The sequence below is a fragment of the Eurosta solidaginis genome, chromosome 5 (assembly GCF_040869045.1).
Source record: "Eurosta solidaginis isolate ZX-2024a chromosome 5, ASM4086904v1, whole genome shotgun sequence".
NCBI classification, from domain to species: domain Eukaryota; kingdom Metazoa; phylum Arthropoda; class Insecta; order Diptera; family Tephritidae; genus Eurosta; species Eurosta solidaginis.
Genome location: NC_090323.1, coordinates 84,824,228 through 84,849,870, shown reverse-complemented (window position 1 = coordinate 84,849,870; position 25,643 = coordinate 84,824,228). Strand labels below are relative to the sequence as shown.

Sequence of the window (25,643 nt, the reverse complement as noted above, 5' to 3'; positions counted from 1 at the left end):
GTGTACAACTAATTATTAAATAACAAATACAGACAGTGGTAGTTAACAAATTCTGCAGTGGTCAGTGGTGAATGTGACCTACCAGAGGTTTTGTGAAGCTTGCTTCACACTATTTTTCGTCCCTGCAATGTCTCTATGTTAATATTGTCTCTGGTAATATTTATTGCCTCGCCGCTGTATTACTTTACGGTGAGCGTCGCCATCTTCTAAGTTGCTACGTAATAACTTTTCATTGGAAAATATTCTCACAACTTACTCTTACGCACCGCTTTCGAGGAAACCAAGCCTCAACACCGAGATATCATGACCGTAACATTTTAAAATGCTAATAGATCAGAAAGGTTTAAGTTTTTCAAATTTAAACATGGTTAGATGGTTTTAGTGAGTTAAGTGGGAAAACTTTACAGTGTATGGTATGAAAATGGGTTCAACACAGTTTATGAAATTTATCCTGGGTACTGCTAAGTAATATTTATACTCAGCGTGCTTTGAACACAGAGTATATCAACTTTAATAGCATAAAGGTTGGTCGAATCGAGAAAATTATAGATTTCCATGCATCAGAACTGGTTTAGCCATGTCCGCCCGTCCGTCCGTCTGTCCGTGCGCACGATAACTTGAGTAAATTTTGAGGTATCTTAATGAAATTTGGAATATAAGTTCCTGGGACTCTCTCAGATCGCTATTTAAAATGACCGATTTCGGACTATAACCACACCCACTATTTCGATATCGAAAATTTCGAAATACCGAAAAAGTGAGATAATTCATTTCTAAAGACGGATAAAGCGATGAAACTTGGTAGGTGGGTTGACCTTATGACGCAGAATAGAAAATTAGTAAAATTTTGGACAATGGGCGTAGCACCGACCACTTTTAAGAGGAGGTAATTTAAAAGTTTTGCAAGCTGTAATTTGGTAGTCGTTGAAGATATCATGATGACATTTTTCATTTGATTTGTCTAGAATACTCTTAATGCCATAAGTCGAATAAAAATTTACCAATCAAATACTGTACAATACAATAACTGTTTTATGTAAAAATGGGCAAAAAAAATGGTTGAAACCACGCCCAGTTTTTATACACAATCGGCCGTCTGTCCTTCCGCTCGGCCGTTAACACGATAACTTGAGCAAAAATCGATATATATTTACTAAATTTAGTTCATGTACTTATCTGAACTCACTTTATCTTGGTATTAAAAATGAGCGAAATTTTGTCTCCAAAGCTCTCCGCTGAGTATGTAATGTTCGGTTACACCCGAACTTAGCCTTCCTTACTTAGTATATATATAAAATTTTGGAAAGGACAAAAAACCACATTATATAGTAAATAATACAGGCATGCTTAACCAACGAAACGATATGCTTGAAATAATACATCTAAATGCTGAAATTTGATGTGCGGACTTATGACGAGCATCACAATGATATTAGCCTCTCGACGTAATATGCGAACATCACAGGGCGATATCATTATCACAACATCAATTACAATTGTATGTTGCAGATCAACTTGTTTGTTGTATTGTATCGAACATTGGTTCGAAAAGTTCGTCACGACCAATGCTCAGTGCAACAACATAAAAATATACTTAGCGTCGATGTGCTCTGACGAACCAACAAAGTTAATTGCTTGTGAGCGGGCGAGCGTAACTTAAAAGCCCAGGTAAGGCAATCACTAACACACGCACTTGATATTGTACAATTCTAGGTACACATATGAAGATTGGAATTAGTGAGCATGCACTAGTACTTGGAAAAGGCGCACATGCGCATAACGAAGGTGGCGCTCAACTAGTGGAACAGAGAACTACTAGATGATGTTAAGGCACAAATCATACATACATGCCATGTAGAAAATCCAATGATGCAAGCTATCGCACAACCAGATTGAATGCTATGCCAAACTATTCTTCATCTGTCCTTTTTTTTTTGTTCTTTTTTTTACAAGAAACTGGTAGATTTTTTTTGCTGTATTGGAGGTATAGTACATTTCGATCATATAATAACAGTCCCAAACCGGATCGAATTACCAAGAACAATCTCTGTCCGTATTTAAGATGAGATAGCCTAGATACGCCAGGGGAAAGAGGGCGAAGCACCCGACAGAAAAAAGTACCAAGTTCGAACCCTAGGAGGAGGATATGGTTAAATATAAAAGTTTAGCTTTGGTTGTTTGCTACTCAACGATCGACAGTTACGTAGATGATTTATTTATGATTGACGCAAATTTTCAATCAACTTTTTGTACCAGTAAAAATTTATGCTGGTATATTCTTGTTTTTTTTTGTGAAGCAAATTTGGATGGCGTGATCCATAACGGTATTTCTCTTCTCTCGATTCAAGTAAAGAAGTCATTGTCTGATCTGACTGTACAAAAGTATAATAAAAAGAAAAGAAAATAAGAACAATGTCTAACGGGAAGTTCAGGCGATGATGCCGTTTGACCTATACCTAAGGAGAGAAGATATGGAAAACGGAAAAACTCCCGGTAGAAGCAAAGGCTTTGAAGGCATAGGCCAAAGATTAAGAAATTGAGTTTTGAATTGAAGTTTGGATGGTGAACGTCGTCGGGTTTAGCGCAACGCATACCGCTAGCAACCCTGAAAGTAAAGAAACTATTTTTCCTAAAAATTCACGAATTCAACTGCTTGATGATCGAAATCAAATTTTCAAGTCAAAATAGCTTTAAAATGGTGAAATGGTGTTAGACTTAAAGTTTATTGTCATTGTTATAAATAGTTGGGCAGTTCAATATTTAACGTTTGAGTGAAAATGGTTTTCAATACTAAACAGTTTAATACAGAACGTGTTCAGTTACATTGCTGTGTCAAAATAATTTGATTGTGAAAAACTGAAAAATCAAATACCAATTAAGGTTTTTGCCATTTATCTCTTATTTAAATTATAAGAAAACCCGAAATTTTATTTTCTGAATTGGTAAAGTGAAAAGTGCATTGCATCAACGGCGAGTTATTGGGAAAAATACTATAAATTGAAATAACAAAATAAATGGCTGACTTATCTTGTTTGGTTGATTTTCCGACAGGGTGGATAAATGATGTATATTGGAACGATTTTCCGTCATCCCTTGTCAAATTTGGTTTTGAGACAAACCGGTTTCGGCGTTGTGCCATCATCAGTGTCGATTTTCGTTCTGATCTGTTGTTGTCATTTGTCCTGTATTTATAGTTCGTAGGTATATGAGCAGGTATTGTCAAATTGATGCTTGTGTATATTTAGTTATGTGTATGTGCTGTGTGTTCGTTCAGAACCGAGGGTGGTTTACTAATCGATTTGTGTGGCTGACTGGGGTAGGTAGAAATCTGTGATTTTAGTCGTTTGACCTTCTTTGTCGGTTTTTTGTTTTGGTGTGTTAATTGTTTTGTGTTTATTTGTTGTTGTGCGTTTGTCTGTTGTACCTGTGTGATTAAGTTGTTTCCTGTAAACAAGTTTTAAAGGCTCGAATATTGTGTCAGAAATGGTGTTTATCTGTTCGTTTATTATTCTACCGTCGAATGTTTTCTGTTTGTAGATTTCCATATTTTCGAGTACGTTGAGACGTCGGCCCTTTTCTTGTATGTGAAGAACCCTAACTGTTTTATTGATGTTTGCTGGGGAACATTCATTCTCGACCATGTGATTCGCGAAGTTAGACTCGGGTATAATGTTTGGATTCCGTATTTTTTTGTTGTAATCTCTAATATGTTCTCTGAACCTCGTTCTTATTTGCCGTCCTGTTTGTCCTATGTAACTATGCTGGCATCCGCAGGTAAGCTTGTATACGCCGTGGCTGCTAAACGGATCCTCTGAGTTAATGTTAGTTCTTAGTTTTCGCCCTAGATTGTTCGATGTTTTGAATGCTGTGTTAATGTTGTATTTTTTAAAGAAATTTGCCAATTTATATGTTGCTTTTCCAGTATATGTCATAGTCGTCCAGCTATTATTTTCTTTTTCATTATTTCTTTTTGGTTCTCCATTTGTCCTTCTGAGCTTATCTACTAGTGCTTTTTTATATCCGTTGTTTGCAGCGATATTATATATGACCTCAAGTTCTCTCTTATATGCCTCTTGTGTAAGAGGTGTTCTTTCAAGTCTATGTACCAAGTGCCTTAATGCTGCATTTTTATGATGTTGAGGGTGATTTGAGGTATTGTGTATTATTGTGTCGGTAGCCGTTGACTAACATGGCACATAGATTGGTCCAAATGAACCCTTCGGCTCCTCCACTGGTTGCGCTACCAAAAATCCACAAGCCGGACACGCCAATGAGGCCCATCATTAATTTTAAATCGGCACCATGTTACAAACTGTCCAAATATTTAAAAACGATATTGATAGACACTCTGGAGCTAAGGAACGAATATGCAATAGCTAACACAACAGAACTAATAGAGAGACTCGAGACCGTAGAGCTAACAAGAAACAGCAAATTGGTATCTTTTGACATAAAAGATCTATACCCATCTATACCACTATCGGAGACTTTGGACATAGTTAGCTCAACAATAGTTCATAACACAAAAAACAAAGTAAAAAGTATGCAAATCACAAATATGCTAAGAACCACTTTACGTCAAAACTATTTTAAATTCAACAATAAAATATATAGACAAACAAACGGTCTTGGAATGGGAAGCCCCACATCAGCAATTCTTATGGAAGTGTTCATGCAAAATCTGGAAGAAAAGTACATACAGGAGCTGAAGTCCAAATTAGGCGTGTCATTTTATGCTAGATACGTGGATGACATAATATGCGTTTTAACTACTAATAACGAAGAGCTCGTACTGGAGTACCTCAACAAACAGCACGGCAATATAAAATTTACAATGGAAACCGAAAAAGACGGAGGAATCAACTATCTAGACCTCACGATAAATATTGATAAAGAAGCCAAAAGATTTAACTATGACATATATAGAAAGTCAACGGCTACCGACACAATAATACACAATACCTCAAATCACCCTCAACATCATAAAAATGCAGCATTAAGGCACTTGGTACATAGACTTGAAAGAACACCTCTTACACAAGAGGCATATAAGAGAGAACTTGAGGTCATATATAATATCGCTGCAAACAACGGATATAAAAAAGCACTAGTAGATAAGCTCAGAAGGACAAATGGAGAACCAAAAAGAAATAATGAAAAAGAAAATAATAGCTGGACGACTATGACATATACTGGAAAAGCAACATATAAATTGGCAAATTTCTTTAAAAAATACAACATTAACACAGCATTCAAAACATCGAACAATCTAGGGCGAAAACTAAGAACTAACATTAACTCAGAGGATCCGTTTAGCAGCCACGGCGTATACAAGCTTACCTGCGGATGCCAGCATAGTTACATAGGACAAACAGGACGGCAAATAAGAACGAGGTTCAGAGAACATATTAGAGATTACAACAAAAAAATACGGAATCCAAACATTATACCCGAGTCTAACTTCGCGAATCACATGGTCGAGAATGAATGTTCCCCAGCAAACATCAATAAAACAGTTAGGGTTCTTCACATACAAGAAAAGGGCCGACGTCTCAACGTACTCGAAAATATGGAAATCTACAAACAGAAAACATTCGACGGTAGAATAATAAACGAACAGATAAACACCATTTCTGACACAATATTCGAGCCTTTAAAACTTGTTTACAGGAAACAACTTAATCACACAGGTACAACAGACAAACGCACAACAACAAATAAACACAAAACAATTAACACACCAAAACAAAAAACCGACAAAGAAGGTCAAACGACTAAAATCACAGATTTCTACCTACCCCAGTCAGCCACACAAATCGATTAGTAAACCACCCTCGGTTCTGAACGAACACACAGCACATACACATAACTAAATATACACAAGCATCAATTTGACAATACCTGCTCATATACCTACGAACTATAAATACAGGACAAATGACAACAACAGATCAGAACGAAAATCGACACTGATGATGGCACAACGCCGAAACCGGTTTGTCTCAAAACCAAATTTGACAAGGGATGACGGAAAATCGTTCCAAAATAAATGGCATTGCATTGTAAGCGCGATTGAGTGCATTTATATCTTGAAAATATTTGGAAAATTGGTAATAGAAAATGGGCACCAATGGATGACACCTAAAAGCAGTGGGAAAGAAAAATAGTTGGAACAATCACATCACAAGAATTGCATGTGTTTTTTTTTTTATCATTAAACTCCTATTAATGGTTGTTGTACCAAAAAAAGGCAGTTTTGAAGTAGACATCGCTGAACTCATCAGCCGCCTACACAGTGACTCTATAATGAAGGCGATTTAATGTCTGCATGCATATGCCATACTAAATGATAAAAGCGAGCGTGCGGAAAAGAATAGAATTGTGTAAAAAAACTGAAACTAAACCTTGATGTATTAAATGAATAAAGAGGCCAATGAGCCCACCTAACTTTAGAAAAAGTGAAACGAAAAATAAGAAGGAAATTTGAATAAAATCATCACGCGGGTGAAGGAGCAACCGCAACATATATCAACCCTCCAATGCCGAGATTCCTAACAAACGTCGAGATGGTCAATATATTGCCTTCCCGATAATTTAGATTTAGAGTTAAATAATTTTAATGCTGTTTCACTAAATTTTCTATGTAAAATATCTAGTGCAATATGATTGCGAATGTAGAGTAGGGTGGTAACCATTTTCTTTGTCCGTAATACGATTATTCCGTGATAGTTTTTTTGCAATTGTTAGAATTTAAAAAGAAAATTCATATAAACGCGCACTTTCGGTATAAATTTTAAGTGTTGATCTCGTAGTTAATACCGTAAATAGGCTCGCCCTCTTAAGTTCGTTAGTACATTTTTTTTTGTATAATTAAAACCATCCGATTTACTAGTGATGCCTAAATAGGCATTCTAACATGTTGCCAGTGTAATTTCCAAATTAATTGCAGCACTAGCAGACATGGTCGCTAGACATGATACATCGAACTTACAACATTCTCATCATCGTCGCTGAGCTCACCGCCGCACAGTGGCGCCGCTGCCGTTAAAGCATGGCAAAAATCAAAAAAATTACGAAAGCGTTCACTAATCTAATTCGAATAGAGAATTTTCCAGGAATCAAGAATATACAACTGTTTTTTCACAGAAAATTATAGTTTACCAGGTAGAGCCGCTCAAAGTTGACAAATTTTCAAGATTGGGAAAAATTAGAAACTTTTCTTCTTTTTTGTTGTATTTAAAATTGTTTTGGGAGTAGATAAGATAAGTAAAGATAATTTAATTTAGGATTGAAACAAAAAAAAAATGTTTTTTTTTTTGTTAAAAGTTGGCGGATATACCTGTTGTTCGAAATGCCTATTTTTAGGCCCTTTTTAAAACTTTGATGACAAAAAAAAAAAAAAATGTTAAAATATGTGCTCCGTCAAATTAACAGTAGTTATTTGTGAAATATTCAGTTACCTAAATTCATAAAGTCTACCTGCGTCCAGCTGCAACTTCACTTTTTACTTCAAGTAAAGTTAAACAGCCTTGGGCATAAATACGCGCCTGAGCAGGTATATTTAATTCAGTACGGCCGTAACGTCGTTTTTGTTATTGCAACTTGTTAATAACATACATTTTTTTAGTTACGAATTGTATACCTGAAATTCATTTTAATAATTTGAGTAAGTATATAAAGCTATCCATCATACTATGCACATTATCATTCGTCTTTTGGAGATTAAGGAACTAAGTACTCTGGTTACTTAAATAAAGTGAATAGTATTTTTAAATATAGTTCACAGTTTAATATTTAGTCAGATACACTCGAAGCCAATTCTAATATGGATCTAGAAAACTCGAAACTATTTCCGGTGTTTAAATCTACAAAGTCAAGACGAGACTACGTTGAGGCTATTATGAGAGAATTAGCGAGTGAAACAAGCATTAAAGAAAAGGAAGGCCTGGAAGAAAAAATTGATTTACAATACATTATGATAGAAAGAAAATGGAAGTACGTCTATCGTAACAATTCAAAATTTCTAAGTAAGCATGAAAAGTGGCTAGCTGACAAAACTGTTTTGGACGAAGAAACGCCTAGCACGTCAACCAATCCAACTAGAGGGAGACCAAAAACCCATAGAAGAGTCTTCTACCTACACAAGGAAAAGGAAGCTGTCTGATACCACAAAAGCTATGGCCACGACTCCTCTTTCAGAAGCACTGGCTATTAAATATAAAAAAGACGAAGAAAACGTGAAGTCTCATATAACAGAAGCAGTTGCGGTGGCAAGTCCAGTGCGACTGATGAGGATCAAAAACAGCATTCCCACACCACCAAATGCGCTACCTAGGAAATACACTCCCGAAGAAGCTTTGGCGCTGTTTATAGATCTCGGTTTAACGAAGAAAAAAGATATTATATTGCGTAAGTCATTATTGCAACGTAATGCCGATATTTTAGCTGGATACAAAAAAATTACTCAAGCCAAGAAAGAAGCAGTTCCTCTAAGTCCCAAAATTACCGAAGTATCAGCTGAAATTGAGCTACAAAACCTAATGAATCATACGCCTACACGACTCTTTCAAAGTTTTACTGAAGAAAAGTTGAAATCACTGCCAAAGGAGTTAGCATTGATAACTAAGTGGGGCTGTGATGGATCATCAGGACAAAGCGCATATAAACAAAGAATAAATGAAGACGATGAAACAATTACATGTAGTAATATGTTTATGGCTTCTATTGTTCCATTACGACTAAAAGATGAAGCTTCAGAATATTGGAAAATCCACGTCCGTCATTAACTATATTGTGCCGCCCGATATTATTTAAATACGAGAAGGAGTCTTCGGAACTCATAAAAGCTACAGTGAGTGATATAAAAAATCAAATTGCCAAATTAGAACCAACGATAATTGAAATTGAAGAGGGGAATGTCATTACAATAAAGCATGATTTTCTTCTAACAATGGTCGATGGAAAAGTTTTGAACTTAATAACAAATACGACATCTACAATGAAATGTCCAATTTGTAAGAAGAGCCAAAAGGATTTTGAAAATCTTGATGATTCAATAACTGACGTAAATTATGAGTATGGAATATCTCCTTTGCATGCTAGGATAAGATGTATGGAATTTGTTTTGAAGCTGGCTTATACACTACCACAACAAGGAGAAGTTTTCGACGACAATACAACATGTAAGGAGAAACAAAACAGGAGAAAAAAATAATTCAGGATGCATTCTATAAAGAGATTGGCCTTAGTATGGATACGGAAATACAAATGATGGTAACTCCTCAAGAAGATTTTTTGAAAACGATGAAGTGACTGCTCGCATAATAGGAGTTGATAGAGATATTGTGAAAAGATTGGGAGTAATTTTAAATATTTTAAACTGCCATGAACCAGTTAATGGACCCAAATTTGGAGAATGTGCATCTAAAACTACAGAGTTACTGCATCAAAAGTATCCTGAGAAGAAACTTACACCAACGGTACATACAATTTTAGCACATGGAAAAGATTTAATAGAGTACCAGTGCTTACCATTAGGAGAATTGTCTGAAGAAGCTCAAGAATCTAAGAACAAGGACTAAAAAAGATATACATAGATGTATGAACACCTGCAAAGTATCACGAGTTAGACAAAACGAAGACCTTTTCAAAATGTTAGCTATCTCTTCTGATCCAGTCATATCATCTATGAGGTATGTAAGAACACAAAAAGATCTTACAGGTGCGTATAGCTCAGAAATGGTTGCTTTGTTAGATAAATGATCCAGTGACGATGGCTATGTTAAGATAAAATAAGTTTCTCACTTCTTATCACAACAATGAAAAAGAGATTTACTAATCAATTTTGTTACTTTATTGAAAAATAAGATATCTATGTACAAGTTAATTTTTTATTTCAAATAAAAGAATTAATTATTTTAGTAATTTATAAATATATACTTTTCGTTATTGCATTTATCTAAAGTTTATCAAATTTATTTTAAAGTTTAGGCATTTCGCCTTCAAACGAGTATTAAATTTTTATAGAAATCAATACGTATATCGAGTTTGGTACAAATTGGTAAAGCGGTTACTAAGATCAAACTTTTTAGCATAAATATGCAGTGCCACTCCCCTTTTCTAAAATTCGTTGGCTGTTTAATCTTTAGCTCAAAAAAAATTTCATTGAACCACTTTCAATAACTTTTAGGTTATAATAAAATACATATTTGGCTTGTAAATTAAAAAAAAAATTGAGTTTTATAAGAGTATTGCCATTTAAAAGAAATAATACATCTATCGATTTTGGTAGTTACTGAATACGTGACTACTTAGATACAACTTTTTATCATAAGTTGGCAGTGCCACGCTATCTTATCAAAATCATTAGTTTATATTATTTAATGCTTAAATACGTTATTATAAGACAAATCTCATTTAATTTTTTTTATTTTTTACTAAAAACATTTTGTTTTTGCATTTTTCTAAAAATTTTCGATTTTTTTTGCAGCACCCTGTACCTGCCACATTCTGAGCTTTCACACAATAAAACTCCAAATAATTAGCTTTCATTTGCATTTTAAATTTTTAAAATATCTTCATTGATTCAAAAGTTATGATTTTTGAAAAGAGAAAACTCAAAAGGCGCCACTACGTCGCATCGATGGAGACCAAGTAAGTAGAAAGAAAACCAAGTTATAATTCAATTACATACATATTGTATTTTTTTATAGTAGACACATTTGTCGACATGTTAGATTAGGCAAATATATGTCGTTCTATGGGTAATAATTAGGTGAAAATATCCCTTTTTGCCTTGACATTTCGAACCGCGATTTAAAATCTAAGTTTGATTGCGTTTGATCATAAAGTTAACACACTCACTACCTGTTTCATTTACCTGTGAGCGAGTTCGTGTCTTTAGTCGTTGCGTATGCTTGTTTTATTTTAGCACAAATATCGAGTTGATAACTCAAAACATAGCCCATATATTGAGGGAATTTGCAAATAATAATATTTCCCAAAAGAAATTTACGAATGTTTGAAATTAAAATTTATATAAGTATATATAAAGCTATTATTATAAACGGACCAAACCAGCGAGAGCTCGTATATTCGAATATTAAATATATCGATTAATTATAAATCTTTTAATCTTAGGAAGTAATTGGCTTTTGAATAAATTGAAAAAATACCTAAATACTGAGAATAGGATGGACAAATTTTTTTTTGTTATATTCTTACCTTCAAATTACTTGATCTAATAATGTTAGCTATTACTATTATTTCAATAAATGTAAGAAATCTTTGTAGTGTAAACTAAAAATGGATTCCTGATTCTTTTATTCTGATGACGAAATGTAGGGAAAGGTTAGTATACCAGGTCTAAATGTTTTTCTTGGGTTAATGTACGTAAAGTCAGGGTACATTAACAGGTTGGGTGGGTAAAGACGAGGAGGGAAAATGCCATCTTTCCAATCCCTCCGTCGCTGGTTGCAATGAACCTTTTTGATTCCGCTGTTGTAATAAATTATATATATATTTTATATTCGCTGCTTGAGTTTCGCTGGTTTTTTTTTGTATTTTTATCTCCGTTCATGAGGTAAGTAGTGTTAAACACCCTCCATACAAATTTTGTTTCGTACGAATTTCGCTGTATGTGACCGAGACAAGCCCACCCCCATTTCCCTGAGCCCGACCGTTGCATAGCAAGGTATGCAGACCCGTCTCGGAAGCATGCGCCTGACCATTTTTCATTAGTAAACGGCAGCATTCGGGAGAAGTTCGTTACAGACTGATATTGAATCTCTTAATAGAAATTTGAAAAAACTTTTGAAAATAGGCGTGGCACCGCCCATTTGTGATAAAATCAATTTTAAAAATATTGATCATAAATCAAAAACCGTTAACCATAACATAACAAAATTCGGCAGAGGTTGCTTTTACTATAAGGAATGCCTCGAGGAAAAATTAACGAAATCGGTTAAGGACCACGCCCACTTTTATATAAAAGACTTTTCATTCGTAGAGGAGTAAAATAAGCTGTATCTATGCAAAAAGAGCTTTACAATAATGGTATTGCTTTTCCCAAGTGGAATTATAACAACAAATAGAAAAAAATTAAAACCGTCGAAGCACCGCCCCTTTTATGACTAAGCCATTTCTATGTTTCGGGCGTCATAACTCGAAGAAAAATCAACAGATCGTAATGGGATTGGGTACACATATTTTCCTCATAGCGGAAAAAATGGACGAGATCGGTTAAGGACCACGCCCACATTTATATAAAAGGCACTTAAAAGGGTCATAGAAGAATATAATAAGCTTTACCTTATAAAATAGCTTTATATCAACGGTATTTTACTTTAAATGTAATTATAGAAAAAGTTAAAAATATTGAAATTGGTGAAAATGGTGTGGCAATGCTCCTTTTTTGACTAAACAATTTTCTATGATAGAATAAAGACGCTTAACTTAGTGCAAAATAGTTTTGCATCAATGATTTCACTTACCAAGTTTTATTAAAAGAGGAAATTGGGTGAGAATTTTTTTTAAATGGGCAATGGCACTCCCCTATTTCGGTCAAGCATTACACAAAATTTCTAGAGCCTAAAAAAAATAAATCACTCATAACAAAATTTGATACCTACATACACATGTTAGGCTGATCAGAAGAAATATTTCTAGTAAAATTGGCCCAGATCAAATTTCAAGCATTCTAGGTATTTACTACATAATCAGGTTTTTTGTGCTTTCCAAAATGTTATACAGTGTTGGATCGACGGGAGGGGGGAGGGGGGGGCGTTGTTGAGAACTGGTTGAGAGGTCCCCCCTAAAAGTCATTGAAACTCTGTAAATCTGTGACACAGATATCAATTCTACACTCAAACAGTTTTTTTTTCTAAATGGGAATATGAAATTGGAATTTCTTCTGAAAACAATAACATTTTAAAAAAAAAAAAGAAAATCCTTTCTAATATGCATGGCAATTTCTTCATTATTATAAAAATTCATGTAATAAATTTAGGAAAAATTTCTTTGCCTATTGCGAAAAATACCTCCTATGTTTATATTGGGAAGGCCTAGTTTTTACGTCGTGTTACTTTTAATTTTTCCTACAAATTGGAGGGACTGATCCTACATGTTTTACGCCGACTCCGAACGACATTTGCAAGGCAGATGAATTTTCACTGAGAAATTTTTCATGGCAGAAATACACTCGAAATCACTGTAGAGGGGCGACTCTCCTTAAAAAAAAATTTCTAATTGAGAAAACTTGTTGCTAAATTTTTTAGGTTGCTTTGCCCGGGGCCTGAACCCATGATGTCTGGAGGAAGTGGAGAACGCTACGATATATAGTCTGTTTTTAGGTAAACGTACTATTTAAATTTTGTTTGTTATTTAAAAAAATGTGAAATGCTCCAGTAGCAAATATTTTGAAGAGCGGGTGAAATATTATCAACATCATACATACATGGAAAGAAGCGGTAGAGACTACAGATCTCGTATTCGTATATGTGTTCTATATGTGTATTTTTAATTTTTATAGAGAAAGTGGGCATGGTAATAACCGATTTTGGGATTCTTGTCTAGAACAATTCTATTTTGAAAAGAAAAGATGGTTATTAATAATATTACAACATCTTCAACCATTTTTTAAGTCGATGCAATGGTTTTCAAAAGATTTGAGCGGCTTTAGTAGGCGTCGCCATGCGCTTTTTTGAAGATGGTCAAATACAGTTTTGGAGACAACCTTACGAAGTTGATCATATAAAATGTTAGCAGTGTAGCCTTATAAATGACGGAAACAATAATAAAAATAACAATATTTATTTTTTTACAGGAGTATTCGGCCGGTCAGAAGAAGTAGTGCGTTGAATTTCTTTAAATGACAGGTATTGCAAAAAAAAAAGAAAGAAAACAAAATGTGTGATGATGACCCTACGGACAAATACACTTTTTTCTGTTGAGACTACCGATTTTTCCGGTTAACGTAAGTAGGATATAAATCAAATAGCTAGGCGCTACCACTGATTAAGCTGATAGTGGCTACCAAAAAAATCTTATTTTTTTCGAGAAGTTCCTAGCAAATTATGAATGTTTTACGCAAAAGTGTCGCAACCGTAACAATGGAAATTCCCATATATTTAATTTCCTTCTTTTGAATGTGGGCGGTGCCAAACTCAATTTCCAAAATATTACGAGTTTCATGTCACATACTGATTCAACCAACATATCAAATTTCAACGGCCCTTGTCACATTTTACCATTGTTCGATATCGAAAAACGGCTTGGTTGTAATTCGGCTTCGCCCATTTTCAATCTATTTTCTGTACAGATGAGCCAACATACCAAATTTCGTAAAGATATTTCAATTTATTCTCATTCCTTTATACCATTGCGTTATCCATACAAGTACACGCTGAGTATAACGATAGTGGTCAATCCTTCAAGTTAAGCCCTTCAGAAAGCTTTAACCACCAAAATCGAACAAAAATTGACCAATATTAGCGAGACATGGTAAGAACAATGTTTCTATGACAGAAACTGTTTTATGGCTTCTAAGGCTGGCAGAGTGGAAGCGGCGAGAAGTGTTGCTATTATATAAAGTTAGAAAGCTCTGAAATTTACTTCTTATGGAAAATTCTAAAAGTTGTCAGAGTGCCAGAAACGTTTCAAGCTTGTAAGATATATAAAAACAAGTAAGAAAGGCTAAGTTCGGGTGTAACCGAACATTATATACTCAGCGTGAGCTTCAATTGTACATTTCATTTCAGGTAAACTACTATTCTACATAAAACGTGGCAGCGCCCGTTAAAAAAAAATTTCTCCCTATTTCCCATGGTCTTTAACCGATCCCGTCCATTTTTGCTACAAATATTTTCTGCTATAAGGAAAATATGTGTACACAATTTCATTACGATATGTTAATTTTTCTTCGAGTTGTGGCTCCCGAAATATAGAATATTGCATAGCCATAAAAGGGCGGTGCCACACCCATTTTCAAAAATTCTAGTGTTTTCCTATTTAATGTTATAATTCAATTTAGGAAGTAAAATTCTATTGATACAAAGCTCTTTTTCGCTCAGATATAGCTTTTTATGTTCGTCTACGACCCTTTTAAAAATCTTTTATATCAAAGTGGGCGTGGTCTTTAACCGATCTCGCCCACTTTTTTCTAGAAATATTTCCTGCTGTAGGGAAATATTGTGTTTTTCCTATTTATTGTTATAAGCCAACTTGGGAAATGAAATACCACTGATATAAAGCTATTTTTTCGAAAGATATGGTTTATTTTATTCGTCCACGACCTTTTAAAAATCTTTTGCCCATAACCGATTTCGTAAATTTTTCTTCAAAGCATTCCTTATAGTAAAGGCAACCTCTCTGCCGAATTTTGTTAGGATAGGTTTAACAATTTTTTATTTATGATTAATAATATTTGTAAAATTGATTTTATAATAGTCTAAATATCAGTCCACACATTTCAACATCGTAGGTGTATAAGTTACTAAATAATCAGGTTTTTTGTGTTTTCCAAAATTTTATATATATAAAAAGTGGGCGTGGTTATCAGCAGATTTCGCTCATTTTCAATACCAATCTTTTCTGGGTCCACATAAGCTCGTGTACCAAATTTGGTGATGATATCTCAATATTTACTCAAGTTATCGTGTTAACGGACGGACGGACATGGCTCAATCAAAATTTTTTTTCGATGATGATGATTTTGATATATGGAAGTATATGTATCTATCTCGATTCCTTTATATCTGTACAACTAACCGTTATCTAATCAAAGTTAATATACTCTGTGTGCAAAGCACGCTGAGTATAATAAGAATCGCTTCTCGCCTAGCATAGCTTATGGCAAGCGCTCTGCCGTCAGCCTTAGGGATATTTGCTTATGTATACCTAAGAGGTATATTTTAAGGTTGAAACACAATACCCTGACGCCGCGAAATAAACGCAACGAACCTCGCCTTGTCAAAAATAGAATCCCCATAATTACATGAAGGTGAACACAATGAACGTCAAGAGCGAAATTTACGCGACGATAGATTTATTTCTTGTAAGTATAAAAAAAGAAAACATAATATCCAAAAACAAATTTTTTTCTTTACATATAATTTTTATTTTTTAATTTAATTTCTTAACATTTTTGTTTTGTTTTGTTAATTTCTCAACATTTTGGGCGTGTTTCAGCAGTCAAAGGCTAAAGCAGAGAATTAAAAAAGTTTTAAATTTTTTCATCTCTATTTCTTAATAATGGCCACTCTGAATATACAGCGTCAATTTCGCCCGGCAATGTGTTTTAAGTAGACGAAATGTCTGGGCGTAATTTGAAAAATGTCATCGCCCGACGCGGCGTAAATCGTCGTCGCTCGGCATTGTGTTTCAAGCATTAGCTTACTAAGCATAAATGAACGATTTACTTGACTTATTATATGTTGATACCTACCTGACTTTAAGCATATAACGTAAAATTTACATTTCTTGTTTGCCAGGGCTAACGGCAGAGTGCTCGCTATAAGCTATGCTAGGCGAAAAACAATTTTTATTTTCATACATTTTACAAACTTCAAGCGTTTATGGAACTCTGACATGTTTTACAATTTTCCATAAATAGAACGCTTTTAATGAATGTATGTATCTCACAAAAAACCCAGCGAATACCTCAGAAAACTTCGAGTAATTGACCACTCGTAGCAAACTGACATGTCTTATTTTAATCTACGCTCTTTGAGCTAGGAAGCAAACAATTCGAGTTTCACAAAATTTGTTTATGATTGACTTAGGCAAGGTTGTTGTGTTAGTTTTGTGATTTTGGAAATAAATCTGATACTTACTTGTAAAATATATCTCGATATGATTTGGTTCTGGCATCGTGATCACCCATCGACACTCCGAAAAGTTCCGATGGTCGTAATTAGGGCTCGAAATTTCACCTTTAGTTGTATATATTTCACCTCCACATCCTATCTCCGCAGATCGTGGACTTGTAAAGTAATCTAAATCGAAACTATCAATCGAAATTGTATCAATGCGAATTGCACTAGCGTTCGTTTGAAGATGAGTTTGGAAAAAGTTTGAGATGCACCGTGACCGCAGTTTCCTATTGCTTGATATGTCATTGATCTATCAAAAATAATAATAAAAAAAATTATTAGATGTGACTAGCACAATAAATATCATGCTTACGAGCGCAAAGTTTTAATTTTTTTCGCTCCACACATAACTACATATGGCCAAACCCAATTTGGTTTAGAATTCAAACGCTAAAAGTGAAAAATTTGGAAAATAATAGCTTAGAATTCGATTTTGATTTGATTTAACTCTATTGGTCTAAAAGCTTTCACTTCTGCGTATGAATAAATACGTTGAAAAAAAAAAAAACGTGCATTTGCCTATGTCAGCGCCATGTAATTAAATAGACATTCATGAGAAGACCAGTCAAGATTTGGTCTTAACAGTACTCTATCATATTGAATTATGTAAATATGATGGCGGATAAGACAATAATAGCAGTTTTATTTAAGTTTGCATATATAGCGAGTTAACAGTATGTATAGTCAGATCAAGTATCCACCTCGAATATACATTTTTTTGTGTGTTTGAAATAAATAATTGTTTCCCTTTTTGTCTTTTAGTTCAAGTCTCAAATCAAATAGAAAATTTTCATTTTCATTTCAATTTTTCTTTCAAAAGATATTTACGAGAAATGACCTCGGACCACTCCGAAACCAAGGAAGGGATCCATAGTATTTTTGCGCAGAACGCCATTTCCAGTCCAACACCAATTTGGGTCGGGATGAAACGATACTAGTAAATACAAGTAGGTAATGATTCTTTACATCCGATACCAAGAAAAAAGGTATGGGAAAAAAGTAGTGTCGAAACACGATTTATCGAAAAATTTATTAATTTGTTTATTACTTATTGAGGAAACGGCCTTAAAACTGGAATTCTTTACGAAACCTCGTAAATATACTTTTTGAGACTATCAGAAGCCATCAATAGTTTTTTCAAAAATATCGATGGTTTTGTATACTATCGATAGTTTTATATTTCACTACAGTAGAAATTTTTGCACGTTATAATTTCGAATTGTAAATTCAGAGCCTCGTACTAGTACGCTTAAGGTTGCTGAACCTGGTAATTAATAACCAAACTTGGTTAATGTTTTGGTTACTTTCAAATGCGTGTGGACATTTTTTATTTACAAGAAACACAGAAATAATTGTCCCACAGTATTAATACAAAATATTTTCCTTTGTAAGACTGGCTGCATAATTGTCGTTTTTTGTGAATATGCAAGAATGAAGAAGAACATATTACTACCTTTATATTAAGTCCCTTTCATGTTTGTCCCCTCATTTACATACGAATTTTTGACCCACGGAAGTGGTAACTTCCCGTTGAGCTAGGCACTTGATACTTAGAACATAGTTAAGATCTGGGGGACATTAAATTAAACGAGGGTACACGTAGACGTAGGGCCAACAGACATGCACATAAACATAAATTCAGCTCGTCTCCAATTACCATCCCCGCCAAAGAGGTTGGGGATGCCATCGGTCATGCTAAACCATCCAAAGCAGTGGGCCCAGACGGCATAACCATGCCGATGCTTAAAAGCCTAGGGGAGGAGGGTTTCAAATATTTAGCGCATGTCTTCTACCTGTCTTTTTCCACCTTTGTCATTCCCGAAAAATGGCAAATTGCCAAGGTGGTCCCGCTACTAAAGCCTGGGAAACCAGCTAATATAGGAGAGTCATATCGCAAGATATCTGTCCTATCGCCAGTAGCCAAGACGCTTGAAGCAATTTTGCTCCCCTACTTCAAAGTAAATTTGCAGCAAGCCTGTCATCTGCATGGCTTTAGAAAACTCCATAGCACCACCACCGCCTAAATGCCATTAGCACCCAGATAAATTGCGGTTTGAATCAAAACCTCCACCAGAGAACAGTACTCGTTGCGCTAGACCTATCAAAAGCCTTTGATATGGTCAACCATGGCAGGTTACTGCAAGGCCTGGAAGGGTCTACCTTTCCCCCATGTCTTAAAGGGAGGACCGCAAATTATCTGTGTGGTCGGCAGGCATCGGTGCAATTTAGAAACGAAACATCAAAACCAAGAAGAATTAAACAAGGGGTGCCACAGGGTGGTGTCCTATCCCCACTTTTGTTTAATTTCTACATATCTAAGCTACCTTCACCACCAGTAGGAGTCACTATCGTTTCATACGTCGATGACTGCACAATAATGGCCACAGAAATGAAACATCAGAACCAAAAAGAATTAAACAAGGGGTGCCACAGGGGATGTCTTATCCACACTTTTGTTTAACTTCTACATATCAAAGCTACCTTCGCCACCATAAGGAGTTACTATCGTTTCCTAAGCTGAAGACTGCACAATAATGGCCACAGGCCCAGGCCCACAGATCGATGAGTTTGCAACAGAATAAACGGCTACCTCCCTGATCTCTCCAGTTTTTTCACTTCGCGAAACCTGGCATCATCACCGACTAAATCCTCCGCGACCTTATTTACAACATGAAAATCCCAAATGTCGACCATTTCGAACATCCACGGCGATGGCACTACGCTGCCGCCTGTCCTACACCCCAAAATCTTGGGTGTGACTTTTGATCAGGATCTACATTTTGGTGAGCATGCAGGCGCAATCGTACCGAAAATCCAGAGCCGTAATAAAATCCTCAAATATCTTGCGAGCAGTACTTGTGGAAAGACTAAGAAACGCTCATTACCACTTAAAAAGCAATTGTCCAGCCGAAGCAGTGGGCCCAGACGCGTCCCCTATGTGGTCGCCAAGCCTAAAACCACCCACTGGAAGAAGCTACAGGCCCGCCAAAATACTGCCCTCAGAACCGCCATGGGCTGTCTTCTTATGTACGCAGAACACCACCTACATAATGTGGCGAGAATACCCCCCATCAGGGAGAGAAATGAGATGCTAACCAAACATTTCCTGTTGAATACCCAGAAACCTGGGCATCCCAACAGACATCTGATTGATGAGCCAACACCACTTAGGGGCTTAAGGAGCCATCTCCGTAAGCATTATGAAGAAATACGGCACCTGAGAACTCAGCCGTATGAAGCAAAAAAACACAAGCAGATCCTCAGTGAACTCCACAAACAGGCGTCGGACCTTTATGTCAGGAATTGCCCGGTGAATCCAGTTCTCAAACAGTACCCAAAACTTGTGGAAGAGGAACGCACACTCCACAGAGAAACGCCAGTCATCTAGCTCAACTTCGATCTGGATACTGTAACAAGTTAAACTCTTACATATCCAGAATCAACCTCGACATACTAAATGTATGCCCCGCTTGCAATGTGTCCCCACATGACACCAACCACCTCTTTAATTGTAATGTGGAACCAACGCCTCTAACACCACTCACATTATGGTCCACCCCTGTTGAAACAGCAAGGTTCCTTGGACTCCCGTTAGAGGATATTGATGACAATTTGTGATCGGTCGCACCTATTGGATGAGGCGAAGCCCTGCTACAACAACAACAAAAACATCTGGGGGACATTACAATGCAAGTGAAAAAAAATCCGCTAGATGGCGCATGGATCGAGATATACAGGAAATTAATTTTATAATGGAAATTTTGTGATCGACTTTTAACTAACTTCTCGGTGATGCAGAGACTTGAAACTTAGCATATAGTTTGCGAGTCGATGGCACTACAATACGTGGAAAACAAAATCCCCCCAGGTTGCAGACGAATCGAGATAAACGAAAATCCCTGATCAAATAAAATTCGCTAGGTGGCACGCAGATCGAGATAGTAAGAAAACAAATTTTAATTTGGGAATCTTTCAATCCATTTTTAACTAACTTCCCTGTTACTTGAAACTTGGCACTTAGTTAGAGCCTGGTGACAATACAGCTTATAGAAAACAAAGTTCCGCTAGGTGGCGCGCTAGATAACTGCAAATCCTTCAAACACGGGGGAATCTTGCGATCAATTTTCGAGTAACTTCCCGATGAGCTAGAGACACTTGAAACTTGGGCCGTAAGTCAGAACCCGGTGACAATGCAATATTCTATCAAAAAAATTCCGCTTGGGTGGCGCATGGATCGGGATATTGAGAAAACTAGTTTTATATTGGGAATCTTGCAATCGATTTTTAACTAACTTCCTGGATACCTAGAGACTTGAAACCTGAAATATAGTTTAAAACTCGGTGACAGTGCAATGTTCAAAAATTTGAGCTACGTAACCTTAATGGCTAGCCTCCTGAGTGTTGCAGGCGTTGTAGAATTTCACCTCGTTTAAGGCCCAATTCAATGCTCGTCCTTGCATACTTTTAGGCGTACGCGACTTTCACCACGATTGTTTTAGACTTTCATGCGTATGCGAATTTCACCAAGATTTTCAGCTGTGCAAATTAAGTAGCTGACGAACGACGTGGAATTCTCTTGTTATGATGCGAAGTGGAAGGTGGTGTTGTCAGCGAAAATTCCACTAATTCTCTTAAATCTTGTAAATTAACTACGAGGATTATCTTCAAGTTAATTCAGATCAAGGCAGTTAATTTCGGACTTTCGTTCATCTATCAGCCGCTTAACCCACTTTTCTTATCATGAAGCTTCTTATACTTTGATTTTCTTTGGTGAATTTTTGGTAGCAATGACCTAACAAGTGGTGAATTACGGGTTCTGCTGAATGAACTATTAGTGGTGGTGATGCACCACAGCCATGAGGTAATTCTCTAAACAAATTATGCTGTTAGTTGATAAAAATTTTCTAAAATCTGCCGGCACAAAATTGTTATGCTTACTGAGTTAAGCCAGAACTCCATGGATAGCCTCGTGAGCGTTGCAGGCGTTCTAGAATTCCACCTCGTTTTTTAGCTATTCATCTACACAGCTAAAAATCGCATACGCCTGAAAGTTTGAAAGGATGCGCATGGAGTTGGGCCTTAAAGGCCCAAGTCCTTTTAGGCGTTCGCAACTTTCACCGCACGGAGGGAAATATATGGCTCGATCACCCACAACTATTGATACTACATTAAATAAAAATTGTTAATCCTGTCCCATCAATAAATATGGATACGCTATCACTGTACGAATGATGAATCAGTATTGACCTGGTATCCAAACAAAGTATGCGTCATGATGTAATAAAGCCAGGTGTTTTATGTAGTGACAGCTCATTTTGAAAACTCCCATACTAAACGAAAAATGAGAGAAATAGGAAGAGAAGAAGATGCCCTTTTGTGAAACAGTATTAAATTTAGTACTTTTTGTATGAAAGCACTAAGTGCATTTTTTTTAATTTTTCATGAAAAATATACTTCAAGTTTGCCATATTACACCTGAATTCAAGAACACTAGGTACAAGAACCCTTGAAGAAAGGATAGTGATATATCTTTAAGTGGCCTTGAATGTTTTATGCAAACTCTAAACTGCATCTGCTAGGGCTGCTGAGTTCTCCCTCAGAAGCTTTTTATAGCAAAACCAGGATGCTTCGCTTAGTTTGTGTTCCGAAGGGCGAAATCAATTACAAGAAGAATAAATAGCGCACTGTATGGGACAACTTAATGAAGACCACACTCCTGCTCTAATGCTGTCGGTTAATTTAAATAGTAGAGTTAGCTGTTCGTAAAATAAGCTACTTTGCCGAAATAACTTTCGCTATCTCGGACGTTTTTAAAGAGCAGCGACAGCTCCTTTTCAAGATGACGTATGATTGTGGATGCAGTGAGGGAAGAAGGTATATCGAGGAGCTGACGAGTGGGCTGCTATAGTTTGCCATGCGTCTGATGGGAGGTAGATCTGATAATTTTACCTGAGTAATGAGGTACCCGGGTACTCAGGTGTCGGGATCCAACTACCCGGGTATTATTCGAGTACTCAAAAACTCAGACACCTGAGCACTACGCAAAATCTGTGATCAATGTAGTTTCGACAAATTGTTTTGGCCTTTGTAAATAAAGATAATGGTATGTATTTGTATATCAATCCGAGCATACCCGGCTATCCAATTACCCGGTAATCAGGCATTACCAAAATTACTCTGGCAGCCGGCTCCAATACGATCACGGCATATCGGCTGCAGCATCGAATTGTCTGACTGTTATATTAGATGGGGAAAGTCTCATTGCCCCATCTGAGATTCATCCCTAAGCACCACTCGCCGATTATGAGGCTTGAAATATACCCGCGGCAGAATGTGTAGCGCAACCCTTTCAAGTGGTAATGTATAGCTTCTCCAACCCAACCTCACCTACCCGTAGCGAATCCTGTTTCTTTAACAACCAAGGCGCTGGCGACCCGAAGTTCCCCATGAATATAGAGGGAGGGAGGGCGGAACGGTACCTTAATGTTGGTTGTTACCGGAACGTACGGTATCTGCATCCGGCAAAGGACCATCAACATAGATAACACTTCACATGGCCTTCGAGGAGTGTTCTTATCGCTACAAAAACATTAGCAACAACCCCTAATCTGCGGGGCTAAAAATTAAAGAATTTTGAACCTCAATAAAGAGTGCACACAAGTATGAAACTTTCTAAACGCCATTCACCATCGAATAGCCTGCAGGTCAGTATGAAGATGTGTTTAAGGGTAAACTATTTGAAGGTTTTCTGATGGACCGCATACAATGTGTAATCTAACACTATTGCTAGCAGACAGAGGTATATAAGCTTAAATTTGGTGTGGGATCCGGGGGTAGTTCTGTATAACATTAATGCACATACAAGCGCTACCTCTGCCACTATATAACACCACTTTTATATGTATATAACACCACACACTTGCCGACTCTAACGCGAGGGTTAACAAAGGTGTACCGGGCGCAATAAAATATAGCCTCTAGGAGGGATATCGTCCATTAAATTTTGCAACGTCTGAAATATTGCAAAGGCGATAGTTTCGTCTTCCGACCATGTTGCGACAGGCTGAAAAAGAAGTACTTTCAGAAAACGCTTTAGAACGGCGAAAACAGGAAAAAACACCTGGAAAAGAAAAGCAAATTACCCAAATTAGGATAATCATTTAAATATGTATTATAATTATTATTTTAAACAAAATACCTTCATTTTGTATCGAAAGTGTTCAAATTTCTATAATTTTCAAGATAAACAAAATTATTTTATGAAAATTGTCACAACTTCGAATCATACAAAAGTCAACACAAAAAAGAATTAGAGAAAAATGTGATGCCTAATGCATAATTTTCCATAAAAATTTATTTGTGTGGTTTTTACTACGATTTTTCCTCTGAATGAAAAAGTAGTTTCGAAAAGAGGCAATTTGAATTTCAGAGTGGGAGTTCAAGATGGCGGATCAGAAAGAGAACTGCCAAACGTCAGTCACCTTGTAATTGCATCATGGTATGCGTAAGAAATCAATTAAATATTGATAATATCGGCATTCTTAAAAAAAAATTTAATTTGATATTTGGCTTCAGCATGATTCGAACCCTGTTCGTCTGGGCTATGAGCCCAGTGCTCTACCATTAGGCGACGGCATGTCATGATATTTCCAGAGAAATATTCAAAAATATGAAAGATAAAAAAATTTTAAATCCAAAAAGCATTTCAACAAGTTGTAATATTGCTCTCACGCCAATATGCAATAGTACAGTGCCCATCATAAATAATTTTCTTATACAAATAAAAAAAGTAAAGTCCCATTAAAAAAAAATGTTTAATTGCGATATGACTTTTTATTAGATGCAAATGAGATTTAATAGTGGATCGATTCTAAATAGATATCGCACGAAATACGTCGCTGTCAATAGCAAAAATGATATAGCAGCCCAAGCATCTCCCTCAGTGCACGATTTTTAGATGTGTAAATTGAATAGCTGATAGCTTTGAAACTAACCATAGCAATACACAATGCAAATACAAGACACAAACCCTTATGGTTAAATGCCATTATATCCAACAGATGTCGCTGGGTGATGCACCACAGCCAAGGGATATACGGCGACAGCTGCTGGATATAATGGTCATATACATATAACCAGAAGGGCTTGTGTCTTGTATTTGCAGATTTATCCCGCTTCGCCAATTATGAGAATAATCGCCAACAAGAATCATTCACCACATTCCTCTTTGTCCAACTCACCCGCTCCACCAATATAAAGAACATCGCATAGCCATAATAATTCACCGATTTATATGTAGTACACATACATCTTTCTACAGTCACCTAAGCCGAATATAGATATAGACGTAGTACGTCCGAGCAACGCCAAAAAACGGATAGCTATTTTGAACAAATAAATAAAGATAAGAATTTTAACTTAGGAATTACTTAAATTACCAATCAAAGTTGCAATTGCCATTTTGTAGGCAGTACTAAAAAATTGAAAATAAAAAGATGATAAAAAAATTTTAAGGACTACCTTTATATAAATGAACCAAAAAATAGAATGCAATTTTTCCTTTAATACAGACATAGTCTTGTTGAATTTTGACTAAAAAACTTTAACAATAGCTCTTGTAAAAGAATTTTGGGATTTAAAACTATAAAGGTGGAGCGAATTTAAGGCAAACCATATACTTGGGATTAACTAATTGATTATTTAAAATTTAAACACGCGCTCCACCTTTATAATTGTAAATCCCAAAATTCTTTTACAAGAGCTATTGTTAAAGTT

General features: G+C 36.0%; 1 protein-coding gene across 1 annotated transcript in view; it reads right to left on the bottom strand.

Annotated features, from left to right (window-relative positions):
- Positions 1 to 25,643, bottom strand: part of Cubn2 (Cubilin 2) — an 864,444-nt gene that overhangs the window by 26,271 nt on the left and 812,530 nt on the right. Inside the window, exon 24 of the mRNA XM_067791923.1 lies at positions 16,830 to 17,118. Within this exon, the coding sequence (XP_067648024.1) occupies positions 16,830 to 17,118 (289 nt within the window). The remainder of the gene's footprint in view (positions 1 to 16,829; positions 17,119 to 25,643) is intronic.